This window comes from Suricata suricatta, chromosome 11 (genome assembly GCF_006229205.1).
Source record: "Suricata suricatta isolate VVHF042 chromosome 11, meerkat_22Aug2017_6uvM2_HiC, whole genome shotgun sequence".
Taxonomy (NCBI): domain Eukaryota; kingdom Metazoa; phylum Chordata; class Mammalia; order Carnivora; family Herpestidae; genus Suricata; species Suricata suricatta.
Genome location: NC_043710.1, coordinates 25,653,467 through 25,677,838, shown reverse-complemented (window position 1 = coordinate 25,677,838; position 24,372 = coordinate 25,653,467). Strand labels below are relative to the sequence as shown.

The following is a 24,372-nucleotide window of genomic DNA, read 5'->3' as shown; positions in this document are numbered from 1 at the left end:
AGATTCTGTGTCTTCTCCTTCTGCCCTTCACCTGCTCACACTCTGTCTCTTTGTCTCCCCAAAATAAATAAGCATTAAAAAAAAAAAAAAATATATATATATATATATATATATATATATATATGTAAAGGGCTGGCTTTGATATACTTAAGTGCCTGGGGACAAGCACAGGCTGTCAGGGATGTACAAGGCGAATTGGAGGCTGGTGTCCTGACACTCAGAAAGCAGTGTGGGTGCTGGAGTTAGGCCCTGGTTGGAGCCCTACCGTTCACAACTTATGTGGCCTTAAGCAGTTTATATAGTGTCTCTAGCCCTCAGGCTTCTCATCTCTAAATTAGAGCAATAATACCTACTTGTCGGGTGGCATAAGGATGAATGTGATCATGTGCACGAAGCCCTTGACAGAAATGACTGGCCTGGTGGCAGCATTCATCAATAATCAGTGTGATCATTGTGATTATTAGACCTGGGACCTCTCCCCCATTCAGCTCTAACTTCACTTCTGCTGCACTTGAGAAATGCTTCCCGCTGCCATTGGAAGGTTTTCATTCCATTTCTGGGCAAAGCTTTACCCAGTGGACTAGGATTGAATTTGGTGAGGAAGGCGCCCCAGAGTGCCAACACCCACATGTGCTTACTGGAACCGATTGTTCCCAACCAGATAGAGCAGCCTGGGATGTTCCGGGAACCTTGGCCAGCGCGGCCACTGGTGAAAGCGAATGGGGAAATGCACCACAGGTCCTGTCTTGTCTTGCAAAATGACAGTCGGTCTCCTGGGCTGCTTGTCTCAGCAGGACCAGCCTCTTCCTGCCTTTGGTCCTGGGAGTTGGTGGTGGGGCCGGAGGAGGAGATGGTATTTTCCTCCATCTCAGGTAGAAGTGTTTCTGTACAGCGCTGTTCTCCAGCCCCACATAATGAAAGGGCCCTGAAGGGTCCTTCTCTTTCTGGAAATGTTGGAGTTTCCCACGGCCCACTTCCTCCCCAGAAGCCCAAGCTTGGAATTGCCTGGTCGTGGATGAAGGAAGGACCAGCTTCTGAGTGCATTATGGGACCTGCCATCAATCACTGGGGGGTTCAATTCTCTCATCTCCCAAAATACCATTAATTTCCTTTAACCGTTTAATTGTGCTAGATTCCACAGAAAGGAAAAGCTGGCCACTCCCAGCCACACCTCAGAAGTGACTAAGGATTTTCCACCTTTTAACAGGAGTGTTGGCACTTTTGTTGGATTCTCATTTTGCTTTTAATTTCATGAGACTGTGGCTGTGGACCGTTGTCCTGGCTGAAACAGAAGATTATCAAAGCACAAATGGTGTTTCGTGGTGTAAGGGCATCATACATTAGAACGTAGGGTTACCCCTGGTATCAGGGAGAGCTATGGCCAGTCGTTCAAGATTTATCTCCCTGTGGGAGAAGGAAAAAGATGGACATTGGACATTTACTGAGCACCTATTATGAACCAACCCCAATGCTGCCGCTTCATGTATATTTATGATCTAACTCCCATAAACTCCTCTTTGAGGTACATACACAGCCGATAGCCACTGAATACATGATTGAATTTCATCAGACACATTTTACAGGCTGAGAAACTGAGGCTCGTAAAAGTGAAGGAACTTGCCGACGGTGGCTCGGCTCTTGTGTGGTGGGGCTGGAATTCAATCCGGAGCTCCCCTCTCCCTTTTAACATCACACGGTGAGCTTGCATGGAGCTTTATGGGGAGTTAATCCTGTTCTCCCGTCCCTGGATCCAGAGGTCTCGAACATTCAAAGCATCTCCTTTTCCTGAGCGTTGGGACTTTCCTGGCTCCTTGCAAATGAAGGGCCTTGAAACAATTTAGAACTGCTGGGAGTTATCTTCAGGAAAGGAGGTGGGGGACCTGCTCTCCCTTCCCTCTTGGCAAAGGCACTGGGACCTCCAAGACCGCTAAAGATCGGGAGTGAGTGGGGGGCAGGCATCTCGCTTCTTACTAGAGCAGGTGGAGGCGGCGGAGAGCAGTGTCTCACTTGAGGATTGTCTCACAACTGAAGAATGGTTTGACTTGGCCCGTGATGCTGAAATTCACTGTAGGGAGCACTGGGGCTGTTTGTAGTAATTTAGGAGGAGTGTCTCTGAGGAAATCAGTAATTCTGCTGTGTTTCTCTTAATCGAAACCGTTCTCTTTCTCCAGCTTCAATGGGTCAGGTTCTAATCGCTGTGCACTGGAAGGCATTTATTTGGCGTAATCTGAGAGCAGGATGCTGGGAACACTCTCTTGTTGTGTCTATTGTCTGTTTCTGCTGGCTGCCCACCCTGCCTGACGTGCTGGTCCCCATACCACTGCCTGGATTCCAGAGCGCGATGCCACAGGCCTGCAGGCAAGGGGAAGCTGCTTATGTTTTGGGGGAGGGTGGGGGGAGCAAGTTAGAAAGAAGTGTAGACTTCTCCTCCTCGAGACAGGGGTTTGGGCTGGCTGGGGATGTAGAGGCCACCAAGCCCAACTTCTTCCTGGTCTGATGAAGAAACCGAAGCCCAGGGAGATAAACTGACTTCTTCAAGGAGGCTGACAACTTGCCAGGAAGAAGCCAGACTCTAGACCCCGGGTCACAGGACTCTTTGATTAATGCTTCTCCCATTAAACCAAAGAGACATTTGTTGGACACCATGCTCTATGTCAGACACTGGAGGTATGAAGATGAACAGGTGTCATCCCAATGGAACCCACTTTGATGTTAGGTGTATCACGCAGGCAGGCTCCTTCCTCAGATGATGTTTTACAAACAGACGATCTATCAGATAGTACATGATGATGCAGAGTGAGAGCTACATCTCTGGATAATTAGGCTTCTGGCTCCTGATTAAGTGGAGACCTTGAGTGGCTGTTACCAAGGACACAGTGGGCGGCTGGCCGGTTAATCAAGAATCCAGTCAGAGCACAAGGCACTTCATATTCGAGCTATTTTAAATACACTTTAATCTTTGTGAAGACTGGCTCATGTTGACCAAGCACCAGGCACTCGGCTGGGTGCCAGCTCTTTTGCTAAGTGTTTCAAGGGCTTTTCTTCATTTACTCCTTAAAAGCCCCCCATGAGGTAGGCATTCTCTTTGTTCTACTAGCGAAGAAACTGAGGTTGAAAGGTTAAGAAGACATGGTGAGCCTAACATTCCTTAAGAGCCTATGCTGCAACTTGGAGCCAGGCCTTCCTGAGATGAAAGGCTTTGAGAATGGCCACTGTGTCATTGTACAGGATCAAGGGTAAGGTGCTCCAGTACGGGTTCCCAGTGACTGTACAGGGAGGGATGCCTAAGATGCTGGCTGGCCCGGAGGTCCCGGCACCATCAGCTGGGAGACACCTTCACAGGCTGTTCCATTCTTTCGTTTGATTTGCCTCCATGAAGTTGAGGCCAAACTCTGGGAGGGACAGGTGCACCCCACTTCCACCAGCTCTGTGCCCCAGTAGAACTCTTATCCCAGATCATTCTGTTGCCAGCGTCTTTGCCTCCCAAGGGTCCCTTGTCTGCCTTACCAAGCCCAAATCCTAGGGACCCTGGAAGGCAAAGACGAATTGCCAATCTGATTTTATCTGAGTGTGGAAGGGGAACAATTTCCTTTTGCTAGGTATCCAGTCACACCCAAAGCCCCATAATGAATGAATAAAATATGTTCATAAGTTTATAGAAAAGTGTCAGGCCACACAGACTGTCTGACAAAGCAGCCCCTGTCATTCTCTATCATAGAACACCCTTTTATTGCCTATGAGGCTCTCCTAGTACCCAAAATTGCCTTGTTTATATATTAATCATTTACCTGTATAGTGTAAATGATACACTATATGTCTTCCTAGCTCCCAGGTATCATATCTGGTACATAACACTTGTATCTTTTAGAAGATGTTTTGAATGGACACTTTGCACCATGCCCTGGGGATACTAATGGTGACGTAGGGGGCTGGGATTCCATAGGAAGAGGCTCACTTGTCTTCGCCCTGATGTTTTTAGAGCACTTCTCAAATGTCCTTCGTGAAGGGAACTCAGGCCTTCAACAGGTCTGGTCTCTTGCCGTGTCCAATGGCCATTTATTTTAAGGAAAATCAAGTCTTATTAATTTTGGCAACTTCTCAGAAGGGTCATTTGTTACTTCCTCTGTTTTCAGACCTCCTGGATCTGTGCAAGGGCCATGTTCCTTAAAAGCAGGAAGTTGTGCTTGGCCCATCACAGCTAAACATGAATTGGTAAAGAGTTTGGTCCAAACCTCGTGGCTTGAGTCGGGTTTAAGAGCTTGTCAGAAATGAGTTCTCTGGAGCCTGGCATTCAAGACTGGCATCCGTTGTCCCAGATGAGATTTCACAGATTGAAAGCCCAGGAAGGGGTGTGAATTACAAGCTATTAGCTCAGGCCAATTGCAACTGTACCAATCCTGGAAATCTTTTGGCTCAGATTTTGAAAAATATGCCCACAATCCAGCCTCTCCTGCCATAGGGCTTCTGCTCTGGAACATTAGCGTTATTCTTAAAAGCATCTGAAGAATAAGTAGTAGTAGGGTTCTTGGACTGGGAAGGAGAGTCTGCCTTGTGTGAGCGCACATGCGCAGACACACCCATGTCCCGCTTCTCTTTAGCACCTGAGAGACAGAGACAGAGAGAATGAGAAAAGAGAGAGTTTGAGTCATGAAAATGTCAACCGATGATGTCTCAGGCCTCCGAATTCAACCCCAGTGGAAATCAGAACTGACCTTAGCCACTTGAAATACTGTGTTTGCAGATAAATACTTCTCCGGCTACATCTCTTCCCTGCTAATGCGCTTCAAGAATGGGAGTCATCTAGACACATGATTCTTGTTGTCTCAATCCGCTGTCGGTCAGGATTCATTGCAAACGAATTATAAGAACAAGGCCACTGGCCACCAAGTGCCATGGCTTACAAATACCTTTCCTTTCTCATAAACTGTAGCAAACTCATGGCTATTTCTGGAAAAACTTGCATGCTCACTCAGTTGCATTTGGGTAAGATTTTTTTGAGCGACAGGGAAGGAGGCCACTGGGCACTGTGAGGCACCTGGCATCGGAGTATGATTGGCATCGTCCCTCCACCCGTATCTGAACCAGACACCCTCCATCGTGGGAAGAGCAGTGGTAGTGACCTACTATCACAGCCAGGCAGGAATCCAATCTGTCCATCAAGGTTGTCTTCTGCCTGTGGCTCTGAGATGGCCAGCTCCGTCTAGGGCACAGGCTTCCTAAGTCCCAGGGCAGGACCAAGTTTTCTATGGGATTTTCCCCACCTCATTTGGTCAATGAGGACCCTCTTGAAGGAGGCAGTAGTCACAGCCCTCCCCCACCAGCTCTATTTGCATGGCATTAGCAAATATTAACCTAGTGGCACTTTAACCCTCTGGCAAGAGGTGTCACCCTGGACCTCACCTGGAACATTCTGAGGTTAAGCAGCAAGAGAGGCATTTGTATGTGGCAGTTAAGAGAGAAAGGACCTGGCTGCTTGATCGGCTGCCTGTACAACCGTGGACAGGTTTCTTAACCCCTCTGAACCTCAGTTATCTTATCTGCAGTATGGTTTGATGCTAATAATAGCATGCATCTAGTATATTTCTTGTGGGGATTGAATGAGACAATCAGTGCGAAGCACCTAGCACAGTTCCCAGCACACAGTAGGTGCTAAATTAGTGTTAATATTATTGGGGAGGCCAGCCAGAGGCTCGGCAGTAGGAACCATAGAATCTTGAGTGTCCCAGTTGCACCCCACAGTCCACTTGCATTTCAAGCCCCCAGTGTGACAATCTTTGTGCCCCAAGAAGAGAGGTGTGGCTTTGGTGAACAGTCTGGACTGACTCACATCAGAGACGGGGTGTCATCCCTGGGCTTGCCTCCTGCCCCTGCCACTTCCGTGGTGGGATATTGTGCTCTGAACGTCACTTATTTCATCTGCAAAATGGGGATGGTAACTTGCCCTCTCATGCTCTGGGGGAATCACATGTGTAAAATCTTTTACAGCCCCCAGACTAGTGTCTGGCTCGGAATAGCAGCTCTATAAACTCCAGAACCTTTCCTTTATCACTGGAGAAGATGCTCAAAGAGATGGGCCAGAGGAAGTAAAATCAAAGTCAGAGGTACTGGGTGGACTGTGTGGTAATGCTGGATTCTGTGGGCCTGGCAGCGGTCTTGTTCCCCCCATCTGGGTGCCTCTATCTTGAAGGACAACAGCCTCACCTCAATGTCTGGCTCTCTAAATCTTGCCAAGTGCACTGTTACCCAACCCCGTCCCTCTAGAATAGGATTAGAAATTCACACTTTGCTGTCTCCTCGCTGTAGGAGAGGACTAGGGACAGTCTTCATGGAGAACTTTAAATTGCAAGGTAATTTTATTCTTGAGACGGAGGAAATACAAAAATAATCATGCTAAGCCTGTATCCCTTGTAAAGCATTTGTAAACACTTGCATTTCACTTGGGCTGCAGCCTGTGAGCTGTGAGCCCTGTGCTAAGTACTTAACGCTCCGACTCTGTTTCCATAGCTATCACGAGGAGTGACTAACCCTCTTAAGGCTCCAAATGCTTTGAAGCCCTGGCACGTTGCAGGCCTTGCTAAGTGATTGTCATTGCCATGACTAGCCTGTACCGCGGTGGTTTCCAGAGTGTTCCACTGAGCCTGCTAGAAAGCACTGTGTGGGGCGTCAGGGCCATTGGTGTGGTGGGGTGGGGGCTGGGCAAGAACGAGGGTCTAGGGTCTCCACCCTTCATTCCAGCTCCCACTGGGACAGGTCTGCTGTGGCCCATCATAAATATTGTGGTTCTGCCTCAAACAGCATGGAGGAGGGGGAGTGTGAAAACCGTCACTCTACTCTCTGAGCACCCACCTTTCCCCTTTGCTCGGTAACAACCCAAGATGCAAAGGGCAGTGCCACAGATAACAGGGTAACCAGAAGACCTTGAAAACCTGAGCTGAGGTCTGTGTTTTATTCAAACTCTATGGAACTCTGAGTCTCTGGATCTCTTGTTCCTTGGTTTCTTCATCTGTAAAATGGGTCCACGGTATCTACCCAGTGGGCCTCACAGAGCTGCTCCGGGATGTGGAAATGCTTTGTAATTGGAGAAGGAAACCACCCACGTGGCAAGATTACAGAGGCTTGCTTACACTTTGATCTGTCTGCTCTGCTGGGCTTGCAGCCCAAGTGTGGTCTTAATTAATATCGGATTTTCGAGAAGCTATCTGAGAGTTTAATACTGTCCCAGGTGTGCCTATCACTCCTCCCCCTTTCCTCCCACAAGCACCAAGTTTATTTCATCCTGGGAGGTAAGAAAGCGAGGTGTGAACCTGGGGGCTAGAGTGAATTACTCAAGGTCATGCGGCTATTAATGAACAAGACTTCGGCCAGAGCCAGTTCCTCGTCCCAGATGGGCGCCACTAGCTCATCAGCATGTCAGCTACCACCTGTGAGTGACATTGTCCGTCTGTCTCGGCGTTCCTTGAAGTACTTCCCTCGCACTAAATAAAGTCATCCCGTTCTTCAAAGTACAGGTGACAGACCTGAGCAAAAGCTATACAAGAATAAGGTGCTGTCGCCGTAATTGTCACTGCATCAGGAAAAACTAATCTAGTTACCAAAGTGGGACCCCCCTTTTTTTCCTGCTTGCAACAGGAAAAACCCCATGTGGGCCCCTGAGATACTTTTTCATTTCATTTACCGCATCCTGGGTTTGTGCTAGTCAAATCTGCTAAACTGATATGATCAAAAAAGAAGAAAACACAGGTTTCAAGGCCAGACCTGAGTGTTTCCTGATCGCCATGGCAACATGCAGGTGTACACACTGTGGTTTCCCTCTTTCTCTCTTCCTGGAGACTCGCTCACCAAAACCACTTAACCTTCCAGAGATGTATAGTGAGACGACAGTTCTGGGGCACACACTGTCCTTTGCCGGGAAGACCGAGTGGGATCCAGTATCGGGTGAGAACCTACACAGGCTTTCTCCACCCCCTCCCATTGCCCCACGAGGAGACAGGGGTGAGGTCTTACTTCAGCCTGGGGAAACAACCCAAGAGCTCCATTGGGTCAGTCCAGGGACTCTCCTCTGACAGAATGGACGTAATGGGCCCCAGTGTTCATGTTGGCTACCATGATGGGCTCTATGTTCCATGGACAAGAGGCTGAAAGGTCAGGGGGTGCAGCCAGGCACCGAGAAGTTGGGGTGCGTTTCCTTTCTGAGTGCTAAGAGATGAATAGCTCAGTTGAAAGCAACCCAGGACACATTCTAGAGGAAATTCTCTGGGTATGATAGTGTATGACTATTTTCTCTGCTCATTAAACCCTCACCCACCTCCCGGGGCAATTCCGGGAGAGACTGAGTCACCCAAGACTCATGGTCTGCACTGGGCAGCCAAAGGCGATTCGGCCACTGAATGTGATTTTGGCCTCATTCAGAAATGGATCCTGAACAATAGATCCTTTCACCCAGCGCCCATCACATGGGCATCAGGGGATGGGGGAGGGTGATGTGGGGGCAGCGGGAAGGTGGCCAGCCTTCTGGCCTGGCAGAGCTGAGTGGCAGCAGGGGCTCTCACAGCTAGGAGAGTCCCAGATGGAAACGCATGGGCTTTGAAGACATCAAACAGTCCAAGAAATGAACAACAGAATGGTTTCTTCATGTCTCATTGAGACAGTGGATTGGGATTTTATTGGGAACAACTTACTCAGGCCTCTTATAAAAGGAATTCAGGAGTAAGAGCACTGGACTACGAGTCAGGAATCTAGCAGTCATGGACCCCTGAGGCCCTGCTTTTCTCACAGCTGGCTGGGGGACCCTGCTTGGTCGTTCTGGATTCTGTTTGCTCTTGTGTCTCAGGAGAATTTGGTTAGAAGCCGTCTGCTGTCCCACATGACTTTAAACATAAAAGAAATTGGCCTTTTCTCTGCCTGCTTCTATCGGGATCAGTTTTTCAGTTAGGTTTGTGAGTTGTTTCATCTTTTTTTAGACATGAGCTCAGCAAATCAGAAGACAGAAACAGAATCCTGGCTATTTCATGATAAACACTATGAAAATGCAGCTGCCAACGTCCAGGAGGTTTGCATGCCACTCCCAAGAGCTTTAAGGAGGTGACTGCCATCAGTCTGGAGGGCCATGCTCCCCGCTTGACTGGCCTGGTGTTTGTTTGGTCAGTTGAGATTTCTGGGCTGGGCAGGAGACAATTGTTACAAACACAGCCTGTGGTCTGGTGCCCCAGCCCTGGGCCAACCCTGAGTCCCAAGATCCTCTCTTCATTTGCCCTGCCTGGTGGGCTGTGAAAGGCAAGGGAAGCCTGAGGCTGTTGTTCAGGTTGGATTCTCACTCCCAAGGAGGGGTCACGGAACAAGCATGGGTAGAATCAGAAAGAGGTAAGCAGCCCACAGTTGGGGAAATCCAGTGAATATGGAGACCTTGGAATCTTCTCCACAGGGAGAGGGTGGACGTTCCATTAGGGAGGGCTTCTGAGCCTTAGGGTTCCAAATCAAGGGACCTCTGATCTTAAAATCGTATCCCAGAAGTTCAAATTCCTCTTTCCAGAGCTCTCTTTTAGTGCTTGCCTCTCTGCACTTTAAAAACCACACAGGGGAAAAAAAAATAAAATAAAAAATAAAAACCACACAGGGGACAAGTGGTTGCCTGGAGTCCGAGCATCTGGGCCCTGCACAGGGTGCCAGTCACACCTTGGTGTGATCAGCTGGACCACCCAGTCTGAACGAAACCCGGCCCCTGGTTGTGAGCTGCGGTTACCATGTCTTCTCAATGAATCAGTTACCTCATGCCTAAAATGGGGATAGTTATGGTGCCAACCACACTGGACTGTGGTGAGAATTACATGAATTCGGAGGTTTAAGTGGCGAAATGTCACATGGCCCCGTGCCCACGCTGGCCCACTGCTGGCAGTCCTCTGCATGGCCATGGGAGCTGCACATGGCATTGGGTCCCAGCAACTGGCTCTATCCCTAACTTCAAGAAAAAGCAACTTCCCCAGACACATAGCCAACTCTGGGACCGAATCAGTAGGGAAAAAATCCTATTCAGGCTTATCCCTCCTGGGGAGATGACAGAGAGGGACCAGGCAAATGTGGATGGCTCATGATGGAGAATAAATTAGTTCATTTGGGACCATTGGGAGATGTCTGGTCTGTAGAAACAAGAGTCTCTGGGCATAGGGTGACTGTGGGTCGCCTTCTGGCAGCCATCACCTGGGACACAGCAGGGCTGTCACCCTGTTTCAGGAGACCTGACCTCAGAAATGGCCCCATGACAGGATGCTCACTGTAGATAAAACTTAGACAAAGCCAGTTCCCAAACGGAAAGCTGGTCTCTTGAAACATTTGCTTCTGGGAAGAACAGTAAAGGTTCTCAGAAGCAGATGATTTGGGTTGAAGACATTCTAAGTATCCAAGAGGGAATTCTCAACAAGGTCCAGCTGGTGAGTCTTTCAATGTCATGTGGGGAATGGACTGGAGAGCTATTCTTTACACACCACACAAGTCTACTTGTCCCAAGTGTTGAGGGTGCGATGGAGTAGTCACTCATTAACTCACTCATTCGTTCATTTGTTCAATATGTGCCTACTCCGTGCAGTGTTGTGTTGGCTACTGGGGACACCATGATGAGGGAGAGAGACAGCCCCTGCTGTCATAAGCCTACAAGGAAGTTCCAAAATTCCAGAATCCTGGAATCTCTCATTACTGAAGTGACCCTGAAGATAATAGTTTCTTGTTATTCTTTACCCATTGAGGTCACAGACTTCTTTGAGAAATGAATGGAGCCTTGGGATGCTGTCCCACCCAAACACCTCAACACACACACACACACACACACACACACACACACACACGCACATAGACTTGCACACAATTTCACACGTTTATAGACACCCCCTCCAACCCACCCCGCCAAAGACAACTGGTAGATCTGGATGGAAAGTCTCTTATCACTCAACTCTATTGCTAATGAGCTGTGTGACCACCACCCCCTCCCCTCACATCTCAGGAAGTGGACATGTGGCTGATAGCAAGCTAGGGAAACATTACACAATGCTCTACTCAGCACATGGTGTGATTTTTCTACCACTTGGGGAGAGACTGAGGCAAACCAAGAAGCTATTCATCTGCAGCCTTGCAATCTCATTTGGCAGGGTTTTTAAATGTGTTGGGGCCAGTTTTACTAGAGAGACCTATTTTCCTTGATCTGTGGCTTAGTGGAAAATATAGGTAAGGTTAATGGTGTTATGGGTCAGCTAGATTTATCCAAATAAGAATGGATTGATCCCAGAACCCTGCATCATTGGCAGCAAAGCACAGAGCTTAGATTCCTGCCTTTCCCACTTGGATGACCAGGGGCAAGTTATTGAACCTATTTGTGCCTCAGTTTTCTTGTCTCTAAAATGGGTTTAGCAATAGTGCCTCCTTTATACCATTTTTGTGAGAATTAAATTGGCTGAAGTACATAAGCCACTAGTGGGTATCCAATACCATTGATTCTAATTACGTGCCAAACACCGTATCAAACCCTGTAGGGTTGGTATTGTCAACCTGTTGAGAAGACAGAGTATCAGAGAGGGGAAGGAACTACCTAGCCTTATAACCTGGAGTGAGTGACCATGTCAGGATTTGAACCCAGCTGTGGGAGGGTCCTCATTAAGCTGAACTACCAACCTGCTTGTGAGTCTGGTGCCAGGGAGTACGCTAGACAAGATGAGCACTCATACCTCTTCCCCTGTGGTCGATGAGATCCCTGGGTGCCGGACTCCATGACCCCTCTGAGCCTCCTATAGAAACAAGTGTTCTGGCAGCTCGGGTGGCAATTCTCTCTCCAGAGAGGCTCCTCCCTGAATCTGGAAGTGGCCTTGAATAGTTACTGTTGCCTGTTGGGTCTCTCAGAGGGAGGGACTTGGGAAAGTTTACTTATTACATGATACAGGAAATTTATTGGAGACCAGAGGGCTCAACGGAAAACATTCTTGACTTCTTTTCAGTTGGAAACATTTGTTTGAGGATAAAATTGGCCATTCAGTATTCGCCTTTTGAGTCACAACAGATCCCTAAGTACATAAGTCTCTATGTTTCGGGAGAGACGCACACACATCTGGGAAGCCCTGCTTCTATGTTTGTGGTGTGGTCAGTGCCACGGCCAGTGACGCTGGTGCCCCGTGGTCCATGGCTACATACACCTCAGCTTTGCTCTTAAGTTTACTCAAACCTTGGGAATATTCTCAGCTATGCACTGGGGAGGCTGGGAGGTCATAAAAAGTTACCTAAATCGGGGTTGGGAGTAATAGCCTAGTGGTCAAGTCCGTGGATGCGTGGTATCAAACTAGCTGGATTTGAATCCCAGCTCCATCGTTATTAGCTCTGTGAACCTGGCCATGTTTCCTCCCTTCTCTGTACCACAGTTTCTGTACATAGTGGGGATAATATTACCTACCTCGTAGCGTTGTTTTAAGGATCAAATGAGTTAGTGCTTGTAAAGCGTTTAGAGGAGCGTCTGGCATATATTTAAGTGCACAATGCATATTTGCTACTGTCATTGCTGTTGGTATTATCAGTATCCTTTGGAGTCATAATTTGGGTTTGCATAAGTGTTAAGGAAGCCTGTTGGAAAGTCTTCATAAATTATTAAAGGATACACAGCCTTGACGGCTTAGTTCCTTTTAAGGTCAGAGGGACTCAGAGGGGAAGTACTGTAAGCCCTCACGGGGATAGCTGACTTGAAGTGGAGTTTCAGGCACCATCCCTCGCTGGCTAGAATCCATCAGCGTTAGCAGTTGGACCTTGTGTGTTAGATGAAGGTAAATGGAAGCCGGAACTTCCAGTCTGCACAGGATTTCTTCATTCTCGTCACAGCCCTTTGCAGATCCCTGCTGTGTGGCAGGCCCACGGATGCCTCCAAGTCGAGGATGGCTGAAGGCTGAGTTTACCTGTTTCCCCCTGTTGTGGCTGGAAGGACAGGTACACACAACCTGCAACCACATGTACTCCGTGCGCTCTGCTGTGTAGACAGGCTCCTACCGCGCATGCACATATTGTCTGGACGGTCAGGCCGGCCGCTGCATATGGGACTCAAGGCATTTTATTCAAAAGTCTCAGTTCCTTTTGCATTTGCATGTTCTGGATGCCAGGTGGCAAACTAGAATTAATTTTAATACGACAGAAACTGCCATTCAGCTCCAAACCACTGTCAGTGGTGGTTTATTTTTAACCTGGGGGTGACGGTGGCCACCTGGCCACGCGCTGCCAGGCAGTCGCCTCTCCTGCCATCTGCTGAAGTCTCCCCCAGCAGCCTCACCTCCAAGGAGTTGGTTGGGAGGCTGTGTTTTACTTTTTTGTAGGCTAGCCAGGGAGAGCTGCCGGAAGGGCCATCACCGTGGTTTCCCCAGTGTGCAGATTGGCTGACAAAGGCCAAAGGTGAAAATGTCAGTGAGAACAAACAATATCTCAAAAGGGCCTCCTGCATTTCCCCCCTCTGTGTTCCTGCCTCATCAGCCAAGTGTGAGAGGTTCCAGAAGGACACCAGTAGACCCAAGAAGGAATTAATCGAACAAAAACACATCTCTCCATTCCACTTAGTTCTGATGCTTTTGAAAAAGCACCTTCAGGCTAATACCAAAAGAGAGAGAAAGAGAGAAGCAATTGATATCGGCTGATGTCTTTTCAAAGCTCCATTTCTTGTTTCTTCTTTTAGTATTTTCAGGGTCTGGAAAGCTCATATAGAAATGCTTTGGTTCTCTCTCATCATCTCATTTTGTGATCTCCAAACACCGTTTGCCGGTGGCTGGTGCCGGCTTCCTGCTCAGAAAGGAGAAAGTGCTTGCTGTCCATCCAATGCAGTAACATTGACCCTGTCTTAGTCCTCATGTAGTAATTGTGTAGGTGTGCCTCTCCCCCTTAGAGCCCAGACTTGCTCCAGGGATACAAAGGAATCCCGGGGCACACAGCGAAATGGTTTGGAGGGAGGGTTGGGTATGACCCAGACCTAAGATAAGACCCCAGCTCTACCACATAATAGCTGGGCGACTTCAAAAAGTTGTGTCCCTTTCCTGAGCTTCAGTTTCTTCGCCTATAAACACTACAGACATGCATACAATTCACCTGTCAGGGTGGAAGATGATGTAACACGGAACTCCAAAGGTGCTGAGGGTGTGGGGACACTGCAGGAACAGGCCTCCCCCTCCCTCCCCACTGGCTACTGGCTCAGAACTGTAGACCAAAGCAGCTGAGATTCAGGAAGTCAACCACAGGCTCTAGACAGAAATGTTTGCTTCCTGGGGCAACTCACTTCTCTGAGCCTTAACTTTCTAATTAATAAACCCACAGAATCTTCTGGCCACCTCTGGAGCAGGCCAAGTGAGAGGTAGGGTCTGAGTTAAAGTAAGTTTTGTCTGAAGCCAGACCTGGCCCCCCACTAATGATGTGGTGCCTGGCCTGGCATGTTGGCCACCAAGTGTAGGTACAGAGGAAGGTGAGCTTCCTTAGGAAAGGACTGCCCTTGAGGCTTGAGGAAGAATGCTTCACCAGGGCAGTTTCAATGACTTAACCTTTCTAGGTTGGAGTTTACTGACATGCAAACTTGGGATAATAGTCCTAGAGAGATAATGAGTTTTCTATGAAGGGGATGGAAGCCTTTTGAGATGATTACACAGGATCAGATAGACTCAGACGATTTTTCAGCTCCTTATTGAGATTTTAGGTTAATGTCTGCAAAATGCACAGAAGCTCATAGGTTAAATCATTTTTTAACCAGTTAATAGACATTGGGCTTCATTCTAAATGTCACTGACTCTTGGGAGCCAGCAACTGATCTTGGCTCTGTCAACATGTTGAGTGTGTTTCTTAGGAAGTTTCAATGAGTCATTGATTCATTCAGTAAATATTGGTTGAACATCTACTCTCTGTCACACTGTTGTGAGAATTAGAGAAACACTATAAACAGAGAAAAGGTCTTGCTGTTTTTGGCCCTTCCGTCACAGGAAGGGTGGATGGAGAAGAATAAACACACAAATAAATAAACAAGTTGCTGTGTAGGCACAAAAGCAGAATGAGTGAGGGAGACACTGTGGGTTGGATAACAGTGTTCAGGGAAGCAAGGCGTGACGTGGAGCCAAAACACAAAGGGTCATGATCTGAGGACAAAACATTCCAAACAGAGGGGATGAGATGGCAGATAAAAGTATTCAAAGGTGGCAAAGAGCTCAGAATGTCCAAAGGAGCTAAAGGCAAGCTTGATGGCTGGAGCAGTGTGAGCTACGAAAGGTTAGAGAGAGATACAGGAGCCAGCTCATGTAGGTCTTATCAACCATGATAAGGACCTTTATTCTGGGTACAACCAGAAGCCCTTAGAGGCTGTAAGTTATGGGAGCAATACTGCATGATTGTGAGAAAATGCTCATAATATAGCATTAAGTGGGAAAAAAGACCACCAAATCAAAAACTGTATATTTAGTACCATTTTCACTATGTAAGTGCATAAGTATATACACAACCACACACACACACACACACACACACACACACATACACACACACTCAGAAAACTAAAAGAAGATAGAGCAAAAACATTTAGTATTGGTAGTAGTTTTCTTAGTGGTGGCCTTGCTTTTCCTTCATTACTTCCCGGAGTTTTGTTGGTTTTCTACAAGTTATATTACTTTCATAATCAGAAATAGATCCTATGCTTTTTAAAAACTTGGTTGTAGAGCAATTGATAGAGAGAAAGTCAGAGTGACGCTGCTTTACCGTGTCTGAGCTGAGCGTTGAGCTGAATGCGTGGGGCTTTGGAATGCTATGTGAATGTGGAAGGCTCTGGCCAGCAGAGAGGTTTTTTAAATGAGTCTTTTTTAAAAGTTAATTTATTTTAAGAGAGAGGGAGAGAGAGAATCCCAAGCAAGCTCCGCACTGTCAGCACAGAGCCCAATGGGGGGCTCAAACTCATGAACAGTGAGATCATGACCTGAGCCGAAATCAAGAGTCAGATGCTTAACCAACTGAGTCATCCAGGCACCCCTTAAATGAGTCTTTTTAATGAATCTACCCTAAAGCACACGTCTTACCCTTCCCGGGAATGTATGCAGGAGCATCTAACATTTCTGTTTCATCCACAGATCTGAACATAACCTGCCGATATGCAGGTGTGTTCCACGTGGAGAAAAACGGTCGCTACAGCATCTCGAAGACGGAGGCTGCTGATCTCTGCAAGGCTTTCAACAGCACCCTGCCCACCATGAGCCAGATGGAGAAAGCCTTGAGCATCGGGTTTGAGACCTGCAGGTGAGAGGCAAGAGGGGGCGGGGCTTAGAACCGGGAGGCTCCTCCCTGACGGCTGATGGATGGATGGTTGCCGCAAGGGTGGGCCCCACCTATTAATTTGGCCACGTCACCCTGGAACCTGTAGGACAACTGGAATTTAAAGCCGGCTAAAGACACCTTTGTGAATCATAGTGGGGTTGCCCAGAGGAAGCCATTAAGGGTCAACGTTTGGAATCCTCTTTGCCTAAAGTGCTTCCACAGCGCTCTCCCCGCTTTGAAGAAGGGTGCAATATCATTGTCGGAACCACAAGAAAACCTAAACTAAATAACAGTGTTTAAAATAAATACGTGCCTGGTGGAGTCTTGGCCCTGCAGACTTGGCTCAAAGCAAGATTTTTCAAACAACTCCCTCTCTCTGTCTCGCTTTCTGTCTTTTTCTCCCTCTCTGTCTCTCATTTGTTTCTCTTCTGTGTTGCTCTGCTTTGAGACTGTAAATAAAGGAGCATGATGATTATTAAGACACGTTATTACATGTGATTGGGAAGTGGTCAGAGGGACCCAGAAGGCCTCCTGAGAGACCTTGCACCGGACTTCACAGTGCCCATGGTCGTTCTGCTGCAGGACGGTCACAGCAGGCAGTGGCCTTCTGGTTTTGAGTTTCCAGTGGCCCTGTGGTGAGCAGTGCACATAAAGAGCCGCCAGTGGTGACAGCCCCGGTGAAGTGGTTTGGTTTGTTTTCACTAGAAGAGCTCTGGGTAGTGTGAACAACTGCTCTGAAGTTGCCACCTGGCTGGCAGCCTCCCCCTGTTTTTGTAATGTGTATCATTAGGTAACACGCTTCCTCTTTCTCATAGTACACGCATGCATACAAACACAGTCTGCTTTCTAAAAGTCAAGCAGCAGAAGCCTTTATCTAAGCCATGAGACGTGAGTTAAATACACCCATCCTCAGCCTTAGCTACAGCCCAGGAGTGGTAGACAATCCTGTGGAAGAGGAAAAGGAAAGTCTTTACTCCAAAACTGCACTGATAAGGTAGCCGCTCACACACGTGGCAGGTCACCCTTAACGACAATGAAATAAAATTAAACTCTGGTTCCTCGGTGGCGCTGTCGATGTCCACGTGATCAGTGAGCTGCAGGTGACTAGTACCTGTTGCATCGGACGGAGTATAGAACATTTCCATGACCGCAGGAAGTTCTACGGAGCAGTACTGCTCTGGAAGAAAGGGCAGATGTGCACAGATGTCTGTGTGGATTCAGAACGAGGTCTGGGAGAAGAGGAAAGGAAGAAACTTTGCTCACTTCCAAATCCCAGCTGCAGGCTGCAATGCAGAAAGGCCAATTAGCAGATCCATTTATTCTGCTCCCAAGGCTAATTGTTTAAACACAGCCCTGACAAGGCCACTGGCCTAAACAAAGTAGACTTACTAAGCTGAATTTTAATTGTGAAATACAGGCAAGACATACTTAGGAAACTCGGAACTGTTCCCATCTGCTGAAAATGAGGGAAGTTCTTCCGACCCCCCACTGGCTAACTGTGGTGCACTTGGGCTTGGGCACCCTGCTGCCCCCTCGCCCACGTCCTCTCAATCCTCAGACTGCACCCTGGGTCAATCCTATTTCTCCGCCTTCTGAATGAAGCCACTGAGGCTTGGAGAAGTGCGGCAGCTCACCCTGGGCCACCCTGTGTGCACGGGGAGGAGTCCAGATCCCAGTGCTGCTTCTTCGCCTGAGCCCAGGGACAGAATTTAATGACCCTCCCAAGGGCGGACTGCAAGAGGGCCGAAGCATGGTGCATGGATTTGTTGAGCTTTTTCCTCCCTGTGGACAGCTACCTCCAGGGGCAATATACACACATTTAAATTTTAATATCCCAGCTTCTGTATGGTGGGCACATAAATGTGGCAGTCGGGTGTGATGTGGCAACAACTCAGAAATAACTTACAAAGGAATGCAGATTCTAGAATGTCAGTATTCCACAGATCTCCCAAATGTGATAGGGGTGGGGTGAGGAGTAGGCTCACCAACGATATTGTTAATTAAAAAAAAAAGAAACAAAGAAAGAAAAAGGGGTACCTGGCTCAGTCGATGAATCATCCAACCTTGGCTCAGGTCACAATCTTACAGTTCGTGAGTTCAAGCCCCGTGTGAGGCCCTGCACTGTTCACACAGAGGCTGCTTCAGATCCTCTGTCATCCACCCTCCCCCGAAAATAAATAAACATCCAAAACAATTTTTTTAGTTTAAAATAAAAAAGAAAGAAAAAGAAAAACCAAAGGTACCTAAGAAACCTATCCTTCTACCCATAGCAAGTAGTAAGTGTTGCAAAACACATTTCCATAATTTTGCCCTGGTAGCTATGAATCAGGTATCTGCCACAGGACAGATAGGCTCCCATTAAACCTTAGCAGCCATTCTCTTCTGTGTGCCCCACCCTGATTAGTAGCCTTTCCCAGATATATGGAAACTTATTAACATTTAATTGCTTTCTCTCTTTCTGCCCACCAAGCTCAGGAGTTTGGAGAAACCAGTCTGTCCTTTCAGATGGGGAATTAGTCACGCGCTGCAGTTGCAACATAGACCTAATGAGTTCTATGTTCTCAGACATTTCAAATTCACAGCCGTTTCCGTGGGTCTTGTAGGGCGATGCACTGTGCTGTTGCCTCTGGCAGGAAAGATTAAAAGGATCTACGCTGAGCATTTTAGCCAGCGTTGCAATTTCAGAAGCCTGCTGGATTTAACCTCGTCCTCTTTGCCCTACCCCTGCTGCCACCTCCTTCTCAGCCCACATCTTGTTTTGAGGCATTTTCTATTCCGGAGAGATCGTGCAGTATTTAGCTTCTGCGACGCAGACACAAGAGGCCCAGTGCTGTCTGTTGTATCCAAAGGGACCTCCGGCTTGGATCTGCTCCCCTCCTCCTGGAAGCATTCTGATGGGGGCAGAGGGGGCTGATGCATTTCTCTGACTGTGCTGCCTCCGGAAAATTCCTGAGCTAAATGAGGCACCACTATCTACTTACTTGCTCACTATTACTTCCATTTTAATGACAGTCAATTTACTTCCACCGGCAATGAAATTATGCCTGGGATGCTTGTGAGGCAAAATGTATTGTGTTTCTAGCCTATAAACAAGGCTTTAAACACCTTGGCTATAAACACCTAGTCCTGTGTTTGCAGTAACAGAGTCTGGAGGAAGGGCATCACAGGAAAAGGTGAGGTGGGGAAGAAAGAGGAAGGGACGGGAAATAAGGCAGTTTTGACTTTCATGAGCTGAAGCAAAGAGCCACCTAGTCCTGTCGTATGGGAGCTGGTGACTTGATGTATTTCCTGGAATATGTGAAGGTGACGGAGAACCAGAGTGGATCTCACATCATAAAGTGGCCCGTTCTTCCCCCTTCTGTGATTCAGGCTTCCCCCCGTGTGTTCAAATGGACTTGACACTGCTGCCCATGTGTTTTATTTGAAATCAGGTTTTCCTTTCATGCGTCTTTCTTTTTTAAAGCTCTGCATAGAGCTCTAAATCAAATCAGCTGTGTTGATCCCCTTCCTTCTCCCTCTGCTGTTGTTTTTGGATTTCATGCTACTCAATTGTTGAAACCTCTGTCATCCCCGGGGCTGAACTGAAGGAAACAGTACAGCATGTGAGATGGCAGTTGATGGCATGTTATGAAATCCCCATCACAGCCTTGCAGGTGGATGACCTCTTGCTTGTCTCTTGCAGGTACGGGTTCATAGAAGGGCATGTGGTGATCCCCCGTATCCACCCTAACTCCATCTGTGCTGCGAACAACACAGGAGTGTACATCCTCACATCCAACACCTCCCAGTACGACACGTACTGCTTTAATGCTTCAGGTTGGTTCCGAGTGGATTGTCATTGCGTTTTGGGTTGCTTGCAGTGTGGCCAATAGTAGTTCAAGCTTGGCTGAAGTAGGGATTCGTGAAGCCTCCATTCACATAACAGATGCTCACTACCTATTTCTACAGCAGAGATAAGATCCTCATCTCCAGGGTGCTTCTTTTCTAGGCAGGGAGGCTGATATGAAACAGAGAAATATTAAATGCCTTAGATGATAGGAGAGAGTGACAAGAGATTTAAAAAAGAAAGTAGAGCCGGGGGCTTCAGAGTGCTAGAGAGGCTTTTCTCTAAGAAGGTGGCCAGGGAAGGTGCCTGTGAGCAGGTGCATTTGGGAGAGCCCCAACTGAAGTCAGGGGCAGAGGGGACAGTCAGTGCAAAGCCAGGTGTGTGCGTGTGGGCATTATGGCTTATTCTGAGGACACCACAAAGGCCAGGGTAGATAAAGCCCCACTATGAGAAGCGAGAATGCCAAGGAATGAAGTCAGAGAGGTAGGCAGGGGCCAGATCACATAAGGCCTTGTAGGTCATGATGGAGAATGTGGATTTTACCCTTGGTGTGATGGGAAGTCATTGCAGGGTTTTGAATAAAGAAGTGACATAAATCTAATGATAGTGTTGGTGTATAAGCCAAATGGCTTAGCTTAGAGGTATTTATTATATGTTGGGGCTAGAGAGAAAGCTGGGAGGAGAGACTGTAAGCCTTTGACCTTCCTGAGTTTCCTTGTCCAATAATTGAGAGCCTGACAACAGAAGAATAAGAACGACACGCTACAATGTGAATGCTGGGCTGCTGGCCAGGCCCCGCTCCCTGCCTAAGGGACCTGCTTCCAACCACTGGCCTAGAAACTCATGCTCATAAGTCTCATTCAGGCTTCAGCAAAATTCAAGAAGTTTTCAAGATACATGCATCATGTGTCTTCAGCGTCTTTTGAGAAGGGTCAAAAACGTAAATGTCAAATTTTGAACGCCAACGATCAAACGTTGATTGATTAATTACTTCTCAGCCTGGGCCTTCTGTCCCTTAGGAAGGTTTTAGATTGTGTGAAGGGAAGATGGAACCACAAGATAAACTTGACATGTCTTCCTGGCATGTCAGTTTTCCTTAAAGATGGGAAGGATGATGTTAAATCAGCTAGAGAGCAGTTAAAGACAGTATCTGAATGAGACAAACACAGATTATTATACGTGACTTAAGGCATTGTTTGCATGAGACAAACACAGATGTCACATATGGTAGTAGAATATCAAATCTGCACAGATTTTTAAGTGCAAGGGGAAGCATCAGAGTATTTGGGAGATTATGTCAGTAGCTTTCACTCTCCGACCACCCACTGTGGCCGTGACCAGTAGGGATCGGAATGGGAAGTCAAAGGAGAAGTCTAGAACTTAGGAGAAAGACAAAGTCTCAGGGCTGAATAGTTGAAATGGAATGTGTGAAGCCAATAAATTATTTCAAATACATGCAGGTCCCTAAGCCTATGGGAGGGACACTCAAAACACAGAGAAGAAAACTACAGTGTTTGCTCTTCCCTGATATATGAGTAAAGAGTGCAAATGAAGTTTAACCAAAAAGAGGAGAGTCCAAATGAGGCTAAACAGTACATGGCCCATATCCCATTCCCACACTTATATCCACAATGTCTGTGTAATGACATGATGTTGAAAAAAGCCACATGCAAGTAAAGGAGAAAAAGACACAAAGAAACATGTGGTCTAGCTAGCTCATTTTATCTCCAGAGGTCAGAGGAGGGCTTTGGGGAGACGTTGTGTTTTAGATGAAGGGGTTGGTCACACGTGACCAGGCTACCATGGGACTGCATACCCCAGTCTCTGGGTCCTGACTGTTTCTTCTCCCACTGAGTCTCGTTGGGTGAATGTATGCAATAAATTATGTTGTTGCATTTCCACGTTGTCTCACCTGTTTGACGACTTAGGATCACTTGCTGGAAAGAACCTTAACTCAAAAAGCTAGAAGCTCACACCGTTTTACTGCCTGGAATCGCAGCCATCTAGACAAGTTACTACGGAGACTTCTCTCCCTGCCCTTATTTTTGCCCGCAAGGATGGGCCTATCCTCAGAGAAGGGAGTGAACAGTACTGATCAACTTTCCTCTCCTTTGCAGGGGAGGCATTAGTCCAGCGGAAAAGTTGGAGAAGTTCAGGGGGTGTGTTCATACCAAGATGGCCGGAGCAAAGTAGTATAGTTTAAGGGGAAGATTTCCTTTTCTCTTATCCAAATTTACTCTATGTAGATAGGCTGCTTTTCTAAGTTTTTTAAAGGTTTTTTGTTTTGTTTTGTTTTTAAGTGTTTATTTATTTTGATAGAGAGAAAGAGAGAGGGGGCATGAGTTTGGGAGGGGCAGAGAGAGAGGGAGACAGAGAATCTCAAGCAAGCTCCAAGCTGTCAGCGCAGAGCCTGAAAGGGGGCTCGATCCTGCAAACCTCAAGATCATGACCTGAACTGAAGTCAAGGGTGGGACACTTAGCTGACTGAGCTACCCAGGTGCCCCAGTTTTCCTTTAAATTTTAAAAAGAGTACTTATTGATCAACTGTGTGTATTCAGTATTCTGCTGGGCAAGTAGGGCGAGAAAGAACCAGCAGCCATATTTCTTGTCTTGGGAGGTAATTTCATTGAAACAATGAAACAAAACAAAATAAAAAATTTAAGAAGCTGGAGAAGATTGTTTATCTCAGGATAACCAGATGTCTTGGTTTAGAGTCAGATGATAGAGGTGCTAAGGGGCTATAGGTCTTGATAACCTTCTGCTCTATGCAAAGAATCTCATTGGAAAAATCCTTGAATCCAACTTCGCTTGAGAGTTGCCAGCAGGTGGTCAAGACCCAATAATGTGATCGCCCACAAGACCCTTTTGGTCTAAGGGACCAAAGCCAGCTCCATCTTAGCATGCCACTTCCCTGTGCTTACAGTTTCAGCAGTATTTTTGTAAAACATGGCCTGTGGGTTACAAATGAAAACAAGGCAGACCCTGGAAAGGCTCCATGATTTTTATTTTTATTGCCTCCTCTCTCAGGAAGGCCCAGAACAAGTCTGGTGACTTCTGTGTTAACAGGTCACAGAACTGGCTTGAATCAGTTCAATTTTCAAGTTTGCTTCCAGCAAAACACCCCATTCTTTTTTGAAGAAGGTGTTTAGGAGAAGATTCTACATTCGTTTGTCTTTTCTCTCACTCATCCATTCAACAAATACTTATTGGATACTTAGAATGTATCAGGCATTGAGGATGATGTCTTTCTACCTGGCACCGAGTCATTGGCTGACGTAATAATTGACATCTCTCTTGGCTGTTTAGCTGTAGTGGAGGCAAAGTTTGAGATGCAGCCCTCCAGAAAGCCCACCCCAGAGTCCTCCTAAGGACTCCACGGGCTCAGGAAAAGCTCATCAGTCCTGATTCTCCCAGCAGTGCAGTGCTCATTAAACAGAATAGAAAACTGTCGGTGAACCCCTGCTGTCTGACATGGGAGTGTGAAGGTATTAATTGCACATTTGGGTCACCATTCATCCTAGTGCGCTCGGCAGATCTGATGTTCTTTATAAAAGTTAAGATGAACTAGAGCATGAAGAGGCGCCATTGGAACAAATGCGCTAATGATTTACAAAACTGTCCTGGTGTTTTTTACATCGTGCCCCATTCTGTGACAACCTAACTCCTGGAAATTCCCTCCCAGGGCACGGCTGTTGCCTGTAGTTGTGTTTGAATTTGGGGACTGTTGTTAGATCCCTGTCATTACGAGGTCATCCTCCAAAACCTGTTTCTGGATTTGTGCAACGTGACAGTATCAGAAGCATCCCTGGGGCACCTGGGTGGCTCAGTCAGTGGAGTGCTTGACTCTTGATTTTGGCTGGGGTCGTGATGCCAGAGTCATGGGATCGGGCCTCATATCGAGCCTGGAGCCTGTTTAAGCTTCTCTTTCTCTCCATCTCTCTTTCTGCCCCTGCCCCCACTTGAGTGCTTCCTTCTTCTACCACCAATAAAACAAATTTTGAAAATTTTGAAAATTAAAGGAAAGAAGCATCTCACAGGTCAGACCAGTTTCTGGTGGCGTTACCACAAGAGACAGGATAGTTATTCTTCAAGATCTCCCAGATTGGCTATTTGTCTTGATTTTTAAATGAGGAAATCATTGGAAAAATTATTTGAAAGCTGTAAAAACCTAAAGGAATACTGTTATTGTTCCCCATGACCTTGTGAATTCCTCAAAAACAGGGACAGGAACATGTTCATCTTTGTGCTTTATTTTTTTTTATCTG

General features: G+C 47.1%; 1 protein-coding gene across 17 annotated transcripts in view; it reads left to right on the top strand.

Annotated features, from left to right (window-relative positions):
* CD44 (CD44 molecule (Indian blood group)) overlaps window positions 1–24,372 on the top strand; it is an 87,505-nt gene that overhangs the window by 19,147 nt on the left and 43,986 nt on the right. For all 17 annotated transcript variants that reach the window (XM_029915770.1, XM_029915772.1, XM_029915776.1 and 14 more), the window contains exons 2-3: window positions 16,098–16,263; window positions 19,964–20,097. In XM_029915770.1, coding sequence (XP_029771630.1) covers window positions 16,098–16,263; window positions 19,964–20,097 — 300 coding nt within the window. The remainder of the gene's footprint in view (window positions 1–16,097; window positions 16,264–19,963; window positions 20,098–24,372) is intronic.